We start from the raw sequence: 16,627 nt of genomic DNA on the forward strand, positions 1-16,627 counted from the left end.
TGACCTCTCGAGGTCTCTTCCAGTCCTATGATTCTATGATTTGGGTGGGGAAGTGCCATTATGTGTGGCTCCTTCACTCAGGCTTTTTGACAGTAATTATCACACTGCTCACCCCATTTGGCTTGATAGGCTGTCCAGACAGAGGCCAATATAAATACATTAGACATTTATTATGTAAACTATTTACCTGTATAAAAGCTTGTGTAGTGAAAGGTTTATGCTGGCCCAGTAAAGCTACCACATTCCTTAAACTGATTATGTACATATACATAATAGGTTTTGCAGCTATAATCTGCAAAATGTTAGATAAACCATACATCCACCCAAGAGAGGAAATTAAAAGGTGAAGATTACTGTAGTGGCTTGAGGTTTACATCTTCCAAGGCTATCTAAAAAGAATCTACTCCAGCAGAAACTGATTTGTGGCTAGCTTCTAATTATGACACTTCCATGTATATTTTTTCTTCTAATAGCTTCAATTTAATAAACTTATTTGTAGAAACATATTACTTATTTTATTGTAACATCTAACCTAATCTCAGATTTCCTGAAATGAAAATACTACCATAAGATAGTCCATATCCATAGTCCATTGATTTAGTTGGGGATTGGTCCTACTTTGAGCAGGGGATTGGACTAAATGACCTCCTGAAGTCCCTTCCAACCCTGATATTCTATGATTCATAGTAGCTGAGGGATATTGTGACTGTCACTTCATTGCAGTTAATTTCCAAAACCCAGCTATTCTGAACAGTGTTCTGGCTAAAATGAACACATGCCATTCTGTATTTGTTCTGTGCCTTCCCCCTAAGAGCTCCCTGGGGGCAGAGACCTGTTACTTTTTTCTCACACTTCACAGCATCCAAACCAGGTGCTATATAAACCATACTATTTGGTACTCTCAAATTAAACAGTTGCACGGATCAAGAAGCCAAGGGAGTTTTAAAGCAACCAACACCTGTGTGGCAACATAAAGAATGCCTCTAGCAAGAAGGAGAATAGGGAAGCTTAGCGTTGTAAAATGTGACACAGCACATTTTCCCAGAACAGCAAAATCAGCTGTTTTGTGTCTACTTGTACCTTAACCTTTTGTAAGTAATTATAGCTTGAAACTTAGCCATATGGATGTCTGCATTGCCCTGCCGGAGATGTGGCCAATCTGCTTATAAACCACCTTATTACAATGTGTTTCCAAGCCCCCCCCCTCCCCTTTTTCAATTGCTCTACATGTTGCTTGTCTAAGAAAGCAAGACTCTGCACATCTGCATGATGGAAGTTGATCCTCAGCTGACTCTCAGATACACCGCAGAGGTTCTTTTTGATTGAGGAGGGAGAGCGAGCAGAGTGCGAGTGTAACCAATTTATTAAGAGTAACAACTGCCGTCTTGCTTTTTGCCTCTAGTAAGATGAGTAACAGAAAAACCTAGTGAGTATCAGGCGAACAGTCTCCTTGCCAGTCTTGTTTCCTCTATATTCCTTAATACAAGTAGTTTGCTGCCGTGTCCTCCTCACCCAGCAGGATTTTAAAATACATAAAGTCAGGCAAAATGGACGGATTGATGTGCGAATCCCATCGGGCAAGATTATTTCACACTCTTCTTGTGTATGGAGCTGGAGCTGACAGACTGCATATTTAACTCTCTATGGCAGATACTTTCCTGGCTCCAGATTACACAGCAGAGGATCCACGGGACAATTAGAAATATGAAAGAGGATCTTTGATAAATCCAGGCTGGTTTGCTGTACAATCAAGTTTCTTGTCATCCACCTTTTGGGCTTAACAACTATGCGATTCAATGGTGTCCTAAAAGGTAACAGAGAGACCTGTTTTACTAAAAGATACGTATTTTTTGTAAAAGGACCCAAGTCAGTATATCACGCATCAGCACCCAATAATCTATTTACCCTGCAACGTGTGCGGCCATTTAAGGACAATTAACTCTGCACGATCACGCATTAGTCATTACACTACAGAGGTTGCATTAAAGCCTCCCCAGAAAAACTGGGAGGCAACTGATTTGGCGAAATAGCCACCCACGTTCTTCTGCAAGGCTACTCGCAAAACAGAAGTGCAAAATCATTCTTCGTGGGGCATTTCAGAAGCAAAAGCAAATTTGCATCGGTTGGAGACATAACGACGTTTACATGTAATTAATATTAATGAATGACCTCTCTCCCCACTCCACTCCAAAGCCGAACCTCAGTCTGTTTAGTTATTGTCTATCTGCTTTCCCTCAAGGCAGGGGGTGAACACTTTTCTCTTTGCAGATGGAATGAGCGTGAGGTAGGGAAATCGGGGGCTTTTGCTTTTTGCATTCGGTCTATTTCTTTTCTTTTAGCAGCCTGGAAAAGAGGGTTGGGTTTTTCTGTCTGATCCTGGCTATACTGTGGTCAGGACCTTCTCTCTCCAGCAGTCTGTTAATCTCCCTCTTCCTCACCTCAAGCCCAGAGGGAGAAAGGAGGAGGCGATACATGCTCTCTTTCCGTGCCTCAGCTTCGCTGCAGCAGCAGCAGCAGGTGCTGGGGGGTCGGTGCAGCAGGCGTGGGAGTAACAGGACCAGAGGTGGGAACACCCCATCCTTTCTCGCTTCGGGCAAACACAGCTGTTCTTTCTCTCTTCCATTGCCCCCCGCGCCTCCCCCTTTGTTCCCTCCTCCATTTCCTCCTACGCGGGTGTCTTGAGGGTGCCAGGGAGGAGGCAACGGGTGCAGACTGGAGGTCCCTGTGTAGAAAGAGCTGGTGTTGCGGACTTAGCCCAGGGCTGCTGCGGTGGGAGCTTCCCGCTGCTGGCAGGACTATGAGCGGGGGAGGAGACTGCAGTTCCTTTCCCCCTCTTCCCTTGCGTTTTCATTTCTTTCTTTCCGCCTTCTTTAGTCGTCTTCGTCTCCTCTAGATTTTCTCCTTCTCTCCCTCCTTTCCCCCAGTATTCCTCTGCCACCTGTGTTTGGGCTGAGAGCTGGCTGGGGAGGGCGCTAAGGGAGAGGGAAGAGTGTGGCTGAAAGATTTCCCTGCCTGGCTGTGGGTTGATTGGAAGAGGCGATCGTATCTGCAGCCGAAGGATTAACAGCTAAACTTTTATTGCTGCCTGTGTGTAAACGGGGGAAGTCTCAGCTCAAAGAGGGAACGTGTCTTGTTTCCTTTTGACAGATGCAGTTGGTGGGGTGGGGAACAATGAACATTTTCTTTAGGACATAAAGTGAAGGAGGATCCCCTCCCCCCCGCCCCCTTCAAGGATCTACACCATCCTCCTCCCCCCAGCCGTGGAATGAATGGAAGCAACTCCGGGATTTTGTTCTGCTCTTCGCCCTGGACTGTAGGAGTGAGGGGATCTCTCTACGTACATCCATCTCTCCATCCATCCATCTCCGGGAGGATTTGAGCCGCTACAATGTGCTTTCAGCCGCTTGCTGCTGCTGCTGCTGCCTGATACTATGCAACACGCAGAGAGAGGGTTTTGCAAAAATGGATTTGTTCGATTTTAAAGGATTTCTTCTCTAATAAGGATTGCATTGCCCACAAATATGACTAAATCTCCTGTTTGGTAAATCTTCCTGCCCCCTCCCCTTTGGGCTCCCTCCTCCCACCCCTTCAGAGGAGCAAGCCCAGGGAGCTGATGACGGACCCATTAATCCTTCCTTCCATGCATCAAAAGAACCCAAAGGTCTGGGAAACGTTGGGCTTGAAATCCTACAGGAAATGCTTCGACCGGCTTTTGGTTTTGTATGAAACTGGTGATTAGGGGGGGTTGTGCGAGCGAACCCCCTACTCATTTGCCCCTGCCTCTTTCCTGGCCCCTTTTGATGTGCTCTTTGCCAGGTGCTTGTCCTCCGGTCTCTCTCTCTCTGGCCCGTCGCCGCCAGTTATGCAGACTCCCTGTCGTACTCAGCGGCTGCTGCTTTTGATATGATTCAAAGATGAGGGTGTTGATGATGATGATCGCTCTGGTGTGATGGGGTTGAGACGGCGGTGATTGTTTGGAGGCGAGGAGGAGAGAGAGGAAGGGCTGCTGCTGCTACCCTTCGCTGTGTGTGGGCTTCAGTTTTCCTACTCCATCCTCTCCCCACCACTGGAAGTCCTCCCGTATCTAAATGGAATTAGTGGAGATCGAAGCCCCTTGTGTAAGGAACAGACATGATCCATGGGCGCAGTTTGTTTCACAGTAAGTATCTTTCCTGAAGCTGCTCTGCTTCGCGGGGCAACTATTTTTCCTTCTTCCAACAGAACAGGTGGAGGAGACATCGTAGGACGGTTGGAAGGCTCACAGCTTCAAGGCGTGGATTTAAACTTTCTCCCCCCTCTCAATGCACTGCAGTATAATTGAAAGAGGTGCAAGAAAGACGTAGATATAGCCTGGCGTTCGCAGTGACACATGAACTCGTTTATTGAGTTTGTGGTGATAGTAGGGAGGACTGAGTATACCTGTAGTTATATAGAGAGATAGTAGCTTTCAAAGTAACCAGTGGGGGTGCAAAACTAGCCGCTAAAGGGTGCTGTAGGGACTGATAGGTATTGCAGGATATACCATCCGTCACTATTTCATTCTTGATTCAGGTCTCCTGGCGTGTGGGATTCTAACCAGAGTTAACTCTGAGGCTTGGGTTTGAACCCTCAAATGACAGACCCGTGGGATCGTCAAACACGGAACTAAATTCTGCTCTCCTCCTAAATCACATCGATGTTAATCCAGAATAGCGCCACTGATTTCAGTGGTATTACTCCGGATTATCGCCGGTGTGTCAGAGATCTACGTTTGGCCTACGGTAATCAAAATAATTAAACACAATGTGGTGGATTAAAGGATAGAGTTTCACTCACAACTCGGAGTTTACTTTTTTTCCCCATCAGACCCTTAAATGCGATTTTCAGTGTTAGGGGCGGTCTATTCCTGATGCTAGTATGTGTTCTGTATTGCTTTGGGAATCATCAATGGGAAGGAATCAAAAGCCCCGGTGACTTGTTCTTGGTTATGAATCTATTCTAACGCTGCAGCGTTCCCCATCCAAAATCTGCTAAGCTTTAGCAGTAGAGCATGTTACTCTTGTAGAGCATCGTTACGTGAATGTTGTGAGTTGCGCACTGACAATGGTCCGCATTCCGTAATAATAACCCGTCCAAACAGGACTAGTAAGGAGCGCGAGGAGATGTACTCGCTAAACAGGACCCGTGTAAAACAAATAAGCCTCAGTACCGAGGCCATTTGAAACACAAGTTCTTGTGTGAAAATATCAATGGGGCCTATTGCACAGTATGACTATGGGTGGTCCGGAAATTGTCATTTTCTCCCCCCCTCCCCCCAAGAAAAGAGAAGGTGTGAAGGGTTGGTGGTTTAAACTGAAGCGTCTGGAGCAGTACTCTGAAACAATATCCTTTAAAGATACGGGTAATTTGTAAAATAGCAATAATATTTTTTTATAACTTGTTTTCAAAATTCTTTACTGGGTTAGACCTTGCATGTCAAGTTATATTCTCTAGCAACTGTTGTGGCCAAATGCTAAACCTCTTCAAATATTGATGTGTAATGGAAACATGCACATGTCCATAATCAGGGGATCACTAATAAGCCTAATTACAGTTAGACTAGATGATGAGGAATGGGGGAGGAGGGGAGATCAACAAGAAATTAGGTGGGATCCTGATTTAAAAAAAATCCCCATACCTACATGATTGCTGATATTGTTGTCTTCCTGCCAACAAAACTCCCTGACTAGCAGTTTTGCCTGAGTAAAGATTGCAGGCTCAGGCTCTTCTTTTGGCTTTTTGTTTGTTTTGTTTTTTAAATATGGGAAAGATTTGTATTTGTCCTGGAATAAGAAGGGAGGAAAAGGGGAAGGAATCAGTTTATTGCAAAATATTGTGTTTGTAATCCAGTGAATTTAACCTACTGGCAGAGAAGCATATTCATCCTGAGAAATTTCTCCACTGGTTAACATTCATCTGCTTGACAGAAATATATTATTGAGACTTTGCCTTGAAGTTTTAAGGGGTAAGTTTCAATAATTCTTTAAGTACGGAAGAAAAAAGTGGGTTTTGTGGCAATCTAAGTATTTTTTGTGATGTTGGCTTTAAAGCCCCTAATCCAAATTACTCTACTAAAAGTAAAGGGAACAAGTATTTCATTTCAACAGTACAGCTGTGTTGGATACAGTATATCAGGATTAAGCAGTCTCCTTAAGATTTTCTTGTTTGTTTGTTTGTTATATTTTATTCCAAGTTTATTTTTTACCATTTATTGTCAATACCCTCATGCCAAGTTGTAAGTACAGCTCTCCATGCTCTCCATTTTGGAGCAATGTAGGTAAGTGAATTAAAAAGCAAAGATTTACTAGATTGGGGGGTTGGGTGGAAGAGCATACTCCCTCTCCATTGACTCATCAATGATTCCCCTTCTCTTTGCAGAGCATAGGTCTTTCAAATGCTATTTTATTCACATTTAGAAAATGCACAGATCCAGAATCTCAAAATATATACACTTAGAATTAAAACAGTAATAAATAAATAAATAACTTATAAACTGTGCCAGCACAAAAGACATTTACAAACATGCCATTCAACCCTCACCCTCAGGCAATATGTGGTCTTCGCTCCAGGAAAGCCAGGGGAAACAGGGACACCCTGTAGCATGACCTGGAGTTCACCAAATCTGGGTTCTGGCAGATAGAGGGAGGGAAATATTAAGGAGTTGGGTCCCCTCACATCAATGCCTTGCTAACAGATTCCTCCCATTTTATCCACGGATCTATTAGCTTGAGAACCTCAGATTGCAATTGCCATGGATTCATGAAGAAAGAAAGAGCCTCTGCAATTAGCTTTATATTGTAAGTCTAAACCAACATCTTACACTCTCCATAAATTAGCTGGCAACCAATGGAGATCATAGGCACAATTGCAATGTGCTTCCTGCATGGAACACAGCTTTAGTGAATGAGCAGCTGTATTTCACACTAGCTTCACATTCTGAGACGTTTGAACATGTAGTCTCATGTACAACATGTTGCAGTAAGGCTGTGGATGACTGGAGAGATCCATATCTGAAAAGCTGCAATTTTCTTGCTAAATTAAGAATGCTTTACACCATTTTCAACTTCTATCTGAATATCCAGTAGCAGCTGCAAGTCCAACAAGACAGCTGTATTGGATAAGTAATGGTGGATATGCTCCCAGTGCATTGTGTTTTTCATCACTTCAGTCTTTCTTTGTTTGAGACTATAAACTTTACCACAAACCTCTGATCTGAGCCTTGCAGAACACCTAGAAATACAGATTTAGGTGTCATCAAGATACTGAAAGCACCATAGACTATACTTTCTCTCCAACTGTCCTAATGGTTTCATTTACATTTGAGCACAAAAAGTGACACAACAGAAAAGTGTTTGAAAGGGTTATTGATGTAGATGGCAATTTCCCAGTGTTTTCAGGGCAAAAAGGAAGGGAGCTATTCAAAACCAACCTTATTTAGGTTTACTGTGATCCGTGAATATATCAGAACATTCTCATGGTCAGCAGTATCAATGGCAGCTGATAGAGCTAAAATAATCAGGATGGATACTCAATCTTCATTAATAACCAGGAGACAAACCTGTGCAGTCTTTGTATGATGCACAGGATGAAAAAAAGGGAAGAAGGAGAATCCGGGGAACTACAGACGGGTCAGCCTCACTTCAGTCCCTGGAAAAATCATAGAACTGGTCCTCAAAGAATCCATTTTGAAGCACTTGGAGGAGAGGAATGTGATGAGGAACAGTCAACATGGATTCACCAAGGGCAAGTCATGCCTTACCAACCTGATTGCCTTCTATGATGAGATAACTGTTTCTGTGGGTATGAGGAAAGCAGTGGACATGATATATCTTGACTTTAGCAAAGCTTTTGATACGGTCTCCCACAGTATTCTTGCCAGTAAGTTAAAGTATGGATTGGATAAATGGACTATAACATGGATAGAAAACTTGCTAGATCTTCGGGCTCTGTGGGTAGTGATCAATGGCTAGATATCTAGTTGGCAGCCAGTATCAAGCGGAGTGCCCAGGAGTCTGTCCTGGGGCCAGTTTCATTCAACATCTTCATTAATGATCTAGATGATGGGATGAATTGCACCATCAGCAAGTTTGCAGATAACACGAAGCTGGGGGAAGAATTAGATTCACTCTGGACCCTGTCCCTACACTCCAGTGTCCTAGACAAATTGGAGGATTGGGCCAAAAGAAATCTGATGAGGTTCAACAAGGAGAAGTGCAGAGTCCTGCACTTAGGATGGAAGAATTCCATGCAGTACTACAGTCTGGGGACTGACTGGCTAAGCGGCAGTTCTGCAGAAAAGGACCTGGGGATTACAGTGGATGAGAGGCTGGATATGTTGCCAATAAAGCTAATGGCTTATTGGGCTGCATTAGTAGGAGCATTACCATCAGATAGAGGGAAGTGATTATTCCCCTCTATTCGGCACTGGTGAGGCCACATCTGGAGTACTGTGTCCAGTTTTGAGGACCCCCACTACAGAAGGGATGTCGACAAATTGGAGACAGTCCAGAAGAGGGCAACAGAAATGATTAGGGGGCTGGGACACGTGATTTATGAGGAAAGGGTGAGGGAACTGGGCTTATTTAGTCTGCAGAAGAGAACAGCTATCTGAAGGGGGGTTCCAAGGAGGATGGAGCTAGGCCAGGGATTGGCAACCGTTGGCACATGGTCTGCCAGGGTAAGGGCCCATTTGTTTACCTGCTGTGTCCGCAGGTTTGGCCAATTTGTGGCTCCCACTGGCTGCGATTTGCTGCTCCAGGCTGATGGGGGCGGTGGGAAGCAGCGGTCAGCACAACCCTCAGCCCACACCGCTTCCCGCAGCCCTCATTGGCCTGGGACAGTGAACCGTGGCCAGTGGCAGCCGCGATCAGACGAACCTATGGACACGGTAGGTAAACAAACTGGCCTGGCCCTCCAGGGTGCTTACCTTGGTGAGCAGCGTGCCAAAGGTTGCCAATCCCTGAGCTAGGCTGTTCTCAGTGGTGGCAGATGACAGAACAAGGAGCAGTGGGCTCAAGTTGCAGTTGGGGAGGTCTAGGTTGGATAGTAGGAAAAACTATTTCACTAGGAGAGTGGGGAAGCACTGGAATGGGCTACCTAGGGAAGTGGTGGAATCTCTATCCTTAGAGGTGTTTAAGGCCTGGCTCAACAAAGCCCTGGCTGCAATGATTTAGTTGGGGTTGGTCCTGCTTTGAGCAGGGGGTTGGACTAGATGACCTCCTGAGGTCTCTTCCAACCCTAATCTTCTATGATTCTATGAATATCAAATGGACTAGGGTGGAAGTTGTTCTCTACTCTGCTGTAGAGCCATGACTCCCGCCCCCCCCCCCCACACATGCTCCAAGACAAGGTGATAACTGTAGAAACTGTCAATATCAAGAGATGATTTCTTGAACAAAGGTTTAACAATCACCTTTAAAGAAACTGTCCCCTTGCTTTTCTGAAGAGAGACAGTGTTTCTGATAATGGCCCCAGTATCTTCTTACTAGTCTTCTCTAGTCTAAAGTGCCATGGATTTAACTCCTAGTCTGCAACTTCCAGAAACTCAGGAAGCATCAGCAGCTTGAACTGAAGCAAAGAAAGACTTAGTTGGTTTTTACAAGATTTGATCCGCCACTATGGATGCAGATATTTCGGTCCAGATTCAGCTATTTTTTTCTGCAAAAGAAGTTGCAAATTCTCACAGCAAGAAACCATTGCCTCTGAAAGAAAGTTCAAATAAACCAGATCTACCATTTCCCCCCGTCCCCCATACATGCACAAACACACACACTCAGAACAGTTCCTGTAAGTGGGACTTTGCAGATGCTTTTGGTCATGGTGTGGAAAAAAAGATTTCTCCTTCTTGCACAACCACATTAGTTTTCAAAAGTTCTTTATGCATGACTGGCCTTAGGGAAAATGGCACCTGGGAGACCTGGTCTTTTGGCATCCCCAGTCCCTGATACCTCCCCATTGGCTTGAGCTCCCTTCCGTGGCCTCACACCCCAGGCCTGCCCCATTCCTTACCTCTTGACCACGGTTCCCTGGGCAATCATCAGTGTTGTCCACCATAAGGCCAAACCTGTCTTTATGCCACAACAAAGCAGATTTGAAATGAGACTTGTGCCCCCAACCCATTATAGCAGTCTTTCTTCTCACTGTGTTCGTAGCAGTCACTTGCCTTTTTATTGATCTCAAATCATGAACATACCAAAAAAATAAATATTGGCAGTCCAGTGTCTTATTTTAAGATTGAAAAGAGGGGTTGGGGGAAGAAGGGGGAACCCAAATGTTTGGAAATGTCTTTTAAACTAAAGATATTTAATCTTTACCTAGACACTTTTTTTTCAGGATAAATACGATTTTATACTTATTTTAAAAATTTCTATTTGTAATTTAAATATTGTAATGCCACCACAAAACAGTCTGGTTTTGTACTGTGGATATCTTTAATTTGTATTATCTTGAGAGAGATTGTTACAGTTGCTTTAATTGCAGGCACTAACCTCATGTTGTACCTAATATATTTTTTTCTTTCAGTTGTAGCAAGTCTAATCATCCTACATCTGTCTGGGGCAACAAAAAAAGGAACAGGTAAGTTGTGTTATTTATGGGGTATAGTCTCAATTTCTGGACACCTGTTTAGATATTTAAATATTTCATAGTGTACTCGTATGCATTTTTTGCATCAATAAAGTGAACTGATGACAATTCAAATAAAAAAATATTTTATAAATTTGCAGATTGCAAAATCAGGCACTGGGTCATCTAATGCTATGAGAGGTTATTCTGAGTAAGGACTAGTGTTGTCGATTAATCATAGTTAACTCACACAATTAATTCAAAAAAAGAATCACAATTAAAAATGTTTTTCTACATTTTTCAAATATATTGATTTCAGTTAGAACACTGAATACAAAGTACTCACTTTATATTATCAGAGGGGTAGCCATGTTAGTCTGTATCCACAAAAACAACAAGGAGTCCAATAAATTGATACAAATCAGACATCAGGAATAGTAACCTACAAAAGCAAGTAGGCGAATACTTCAATCTCCCTGGACACTCAATAATAGATTTAAAAGTAGCCATCCTTCAACAACAACAAAAACTTCAAAAATAGACTTCAAAGAGAAACTGCAGAGCTACAATTCATTTTCAAGTTTAACACTATTAATTTGGGCTTGACTAGGGATTGGGAGTGGCTGGCCCACTACACAAGCAATTTCCCCCCTCTTGGTATTGACACCCCCTCATCAATTATTGGTAGTGGACCACATCCATCCTGACTGAATTGGCCTTGTCAGTACTGGTTCTCCACTTGTAAGGTAACTCCCTTCTCTTCATGTGCCAGTATATTTATGCCTGTATCTGTAATTTTCACTCCATGCATCTGAAGAAATGTTTTTTTTACCCACAAAAGCTTATGCCCAAATACATCTGTTAGTCTTTAAGGTGCCACTTTATATTATGTTCATTACAAATATTTGCACTGTAAAAATGATAAACAAAAGAAATAGTATTTTTCAATTCACCTCATACAAATACTAATAGTACAATCTCTTCATCGTGAAAGTGCAATTTACAAACACCTTTTTTTTTACTGCAAAAGCAAAAATATGTAAAACTTTAGAGCCTACAATCCATTCAGACCTACTTCTTGTTTAGCCAATTGCTCAGACAAACAAGTTTGTTTACATTTGCAGGAGATAATTCGGCACACTTCTTGTTTACAATCTCACCTGAAAATGAGAACAGATGTTTGCATGGCACTTTTATAGCAGGCATTGCAAGGTATTTACGTGCCAGATATGGTAAACTTTTGTATGCCTCTTCATGCTTTAGCCACCCTTCCAGAGGACATGCTTCCATGCTGATGCTTGTTAAAAAAAAAAAGTGTTAATTAAATTTGTGACTGAACTCCTTTGTATGTATGTGAATTGTATGTCTCCTGCTCTGTGTTTTACCTACATTATACCATATATTTAATGTTATAGCAGTCTCGGATGATGACTCAGCACATATTCATTTTAAGAACACTCACTGCAGATTTGACAAAACGCAAAGCAGGTATCAATATGAGATTTCTAAAGATCTAAGAATCTGAAGTGTCTTCCAAAATCTGATCAAGACACGAGGTGTGGAGCATGCTTTCATAAGTCTTAAAAGAGCACCACTCCATTGTAGAAACTACAAAACCCGAACCACCAAAAAAGAAAATCAACCTTCTGCCAGTGGTGTCTGACTGAGCTGATGAAAATGAACATGCATTGGTCTGCACTGCTTTGGATAGTTATCAAGCAGAACCCATCATCAGCATGGACATGTCCTCCGGAATGGTGGCTGAAGTATGAAGGGACATATGAATCTTTAGTGCATCTGGCTTGTAAATATCTTGCAGTGCTGGCTACAACATTGCCATGTGAACATCTGTTCTCATTTTCAGGAGACAGCATAAATAAGAAGCACGCAGCATTATCTCCTGCAAATGTAACCAAACTTGTTTGTCTGAGTGACTGGCTGAATCAGAAGTAGGCCTGAGTGGACTTGTTGACTCTAAAGTTTTTACATTGTTTTATTTTTGAATGCAGTTATTTCTTGTACATAATTCTACATTAGCAAGTTCAACTTTCATGATCAAGATATTACATGAATTGAAAAATACTATTTCTTTTGTTTTTACAGTGCAACTATTTATAATAAATATACTTTGTATTATGTGTTTGTAATTGAAATCAATATATTTGAAAATGTGGAAAACATCCGAAATATGTACATAAATAGTATTCTATTATTGTTTAACAATGCAATTAATCACGATTAATTTTTTTAATTGTTTGACAACCTAGTAAGGACTATCCATTCAAGCCCTGGAACCCAAACCTGTTCCCACTGAAGTCAATGGTCAAACTCCCATTGGCTTCAATGTAAGCAGGTTTAGGTCCTTAATAGGAACTTATTATCTTAAGTAGTTATAAGTGTACTAAATATTTTGTGTGATGTGATTTTTTCCCCTCTTCCCCCCCCCTCATTTTAAAGAAAAGCAAACCACTTCAGAAGGGCAGAAACCAGTGCAGTGTGGAACTTGGACAAAATATGCAGAAGGAGGCATCTTCACGTCTCCCAATTACCCCAACAAGTATCCTCCTGACAGAGAGTGCATCTACATTATAGAAGGTGACCAGCAAGTGACTCCTATTCTTCTGAGATTAACTGGGTTTTTCACAAATAATGTCTTTCATCTCATATGTGTCCTGGGAATTTGTGTATGATAATTCTGAACATTGGAAAATGTGTTTCGATAGTTTGGCCAAATGGGAGACAAGATTTAGAGAAGCAATTCCTTGACATCTTAAATGATTGCTTTGTGGGAAAGGTACTTGTAGTGCACACAAGTGAAGTCTTGACTAAATCTGAAGCAACACACGGTTATCCATGATAACTCACTAGTGAATAATGACTACAATGTAATTATGTAAACTCACTTGGGGAACTGACTCTATCTAAAATCAGTACCATAACATTAAAAGACCCTAGAATAAAAAGAGATTAAAATCCTTTGACTCATCATGGCAGTTTCTTAAACATACAATAAATGAATCATAGAAGGTATGCATACAAAGGGAAGCAAGAAGGCAAGATTCAAAACCAACCCAATGCAGCCGAACAAAAAAGAATGTGTGTGACAGGAGCTTATTCAACCCAAACAGGTGCCTGTAATTAAAAAAGAATTAATAATAAAAGTAAAGTGATTCCAATAAAAAGGACTATATGCTATGGCAGGTAACATGGGATTCAGAAGAATGAATAGCCAAAGGTATCAAAACAACTGAGAAATTATGTAAGTACATTAGAAGCAGGAAGTTTCAAAGAAAGCAATTAAGGACATTACACTACACACAAGCTACATGATTTCATTCCTTTGCAGTAAAGATTGATGGACATTGAGGAGATACTTGAAAAGATGAGGTCTGGGGAAGGTAATAAAGATTCAGGTACTGTCAGTTTACAGGTAGGTGCAGGAACAGACTGATAAGTCATAAGGACCAGATACAATTCATTTAAGATTTGGGAAGGCAATCAAGATGCTACAGTGATGATGGTCCTATGACTATCTAGATAGATACTTCATTCTTATCCAATGTTTCTAACTGAGGGCCAGATATGTAAATGTACTTAGATGCAGATAGGTGTCTAATGGGATTTTCAAAACCACCTAGGATACCATTGAGTTCAATGGGTTAGGCACCTGTCTGCATATTTAGGCACCTCCATACTTTTAAAAATTTGGCCCAGTGTTGCTAATAGTATGCTATCTTATAAACATCTGCTGCCATCCCAGAAGACTGAAGGGCAGCAAATGTTGTATCAATCTTTTTATTTTTGAAAAATAAGTGAGACAAGGTGCAGGAGGTAATATCTTTTATTGGCCCAGCTCCTGTTGGTGCAAGAGACAAGCTTTCACAGAACTCTTCTTAAACCAGGTGGTAGAGAGGATCTTGGGCGTGCTAGACTACTGAGCTTTACTTTTACCAAGCAAATTGATTAAAACAAGAATTAGAGAGAATTATAAAATGCCAAGATGAATATGATATGGGGACAAACAAGCATGACTTCTATAAAGGAAAACTGGGCTTCTCCAATCAACTAGAATTCTTCCTACTCAAGAATCTGTTAAGGAAACTAAGCAGTCATGAAGTAACAGGTTAAATTCTGTCATGGATTAGAAATTGGCTAAGAGAAAAACACAAGAGTAGGTCAGTTTTGAATATGTAAAAGGTTATTTCACTTCTTTCCATTACTGTGATACTTATGATCCTAGAATCTGAGTTTCTTGCATACATTAATGTATGCATCCTCACAACATCCTTTTGAGGTTTCTTATCCCCATTGGACTGGAGATGAATGGAGGCACAGTGCCATTTCTCAGTTACAGAGGAAGCTTGTGGAAGAGGTGAGAACAAAGCTCTAGTCTGGTGCCTTACCACAAGACTCTCTTTTCTCTGAATAATGGGGTACTCAAAGGATCGGCCATTATTTTCTGAATATATTCAGAAATGATCTGGAAAATGGGAGTGGACAGTGCTGAGACAAAATATGCAGTTTATGTAAAATGATTTAGGACAGTTAAAACTGCAGAAGTCTATGTGGAATTTGAGAAGCATGTAACTAAGATAAGCAAATATGTTGCAAGATGTAGATGAAGTTCTATATTGACAGATACAGTGCAATGTACAGTGTAAGGAATAATTTGAATTCATATACATTACTGGGTTCTAAATTAGCTGTAGCTACCTAACAAAACAAAGCACAAACCTAAGTGTCCTTGCATACAGCACACTTAAGTTCTCTGCTTAATGCATAACTGCTGTCTATTTGTTTGTTTTTAAACAAACAAACAAAAACCTGAATATTAGGATGCACATGGAACGAGATGGGGCGGGGAAAATTGCTGAAGCCTTATGATGATATTATGGAATATGATAGTAAGATCTCCCCTTCAATGCTATGGTCAGTCCTGGTCTCGCTCTCTCTTCCTCTTTAAAATAAATAGAGGCAGGACAACAACAGGTCAAATGGTGGGCACCACAGTGACTACAGGAGCAGTAAGATTTCCATAATAAGAGAAACTGAAAAAAATTGTAATTGCTTACAGAAGAGACAAATGGGGACAGGATAGCACTCTATAAAATAATGGCACAGAAAAAGTAAATTGTGTGTTCCTTTTTTATTCTTTCTACAAGACATAAGTATGACCGTCAATGAAACTGAAAGAATACTTTTAAATATCATATTACGCAGTGGAACTCCTTGTCACAAGATATTGAGGTTGAGGGTTTTCAAAACAAAGATTAGACATTGATATGGATAAGAACATTTAAAGTTACATACAGTACACATTAGAGACAAGGTGTGAGTGAGGTAATATCTTTTAATTTTGTCTCTCTAATATCCTGGGACCAGTATGGTTACAAAAACACTGCGTATAAGGGGAATGTTTGTTTTAAAGGAACGAATGGCTGGTAAACTTGGTAATGCTGTTTAACCCACATCATGCAGATGACACTGTCTAGTCTGTGGAAATCTCTCTAAAGCTTATAAATAGGATGTAGTAATGTAGAATTCCTATACGAGATCCATCTAATTTGGTATCTTGTCTTCAACAGCAGCAACTATCAGAAACTTCAGACAACAGTGCTAGAATCCCTATAATGAATAGTAAGGAATAAAGTGCACATAGGAGAAGGTTCAAGCTAATCATTATCTCTGTGGATGGTTTATGCCCTTGTTTTCAAAGCCCTTATATGCCTTATACATTGTTATCCTATCTTATGTAACTTGTGACAATGAGTTTCACAGAATAATATATTTAAATGTATTCTTTCAATTCTGATATAATATTAATATAATAAATAATACATAAAAATATAATAGGGCAATAAAAACAATAGCACAAATCCTGAAGTCTCCTCTGAGGCAAAATTTCCACTGACTTTAATGGGACTGAGTAAGAGTTTCAGAATTTGTCCTGTTGTACTGAAATGGTATTTCATTTTGCTATAAAAGAGTTTCAAAATACCGTAGCTCTTCTTAAATGTATGCCATTCTTTTAGCATTTTAAAATTGC

General features: G+C 41.1%; 1 protein-coding gene across 11 annotated transcripts in view; it reads left to right on the forward strand.

Annotated features, from left to right (window-relative positions):
- Window positions 1–1,195: 1,195 nt before the first annotated feature.
- The window catches only part of NETO1 (neuropilin and tolloid like 1), an 83,015-nt gene continuing 67,583 nt past the window's right edge, over window positions 1,196–16,627 (forward strand). For 6 of the 11 annotated variants that reach the window (XR_005594713.1, XR_005594714.1, XM_039526457.1 and 3 more), the window contains exons 1-3: window positions 3,037–4,159; window positions 10,540–10,593; window positions 13,039–13,176. Coding sequence is in view for 9 of the 11 variants with exons in the window: in XM_039526457.1 (XP_039382391.1) it covers window positions 4,132–4,159; window positions 10,540–10,593; window positions 13,039–13,176 (220 nt within the window). In the remaining 2 variants the exon portion in view is untranslated. The other 5 variants (XM_039526453.1, XM_039526451.1, XM_039526452.1 and 2 more) reach the window with 5 other exon arrangements.

This window comes from Mauremys reevesii, linkage group 2 (assembly GCF_016161935.1).
Source record: "Mauremys reevesii isolate NIE-2019 linkage group 2, ASM1616193v1, whole genome shotgun sequence".
Taxonomy (NCBI): domain Eukaryota; kingdom Metazoa; phylum Chordata; order Testudines; family Geoemydidae; genus Mauremys; species Mauremys reevesii.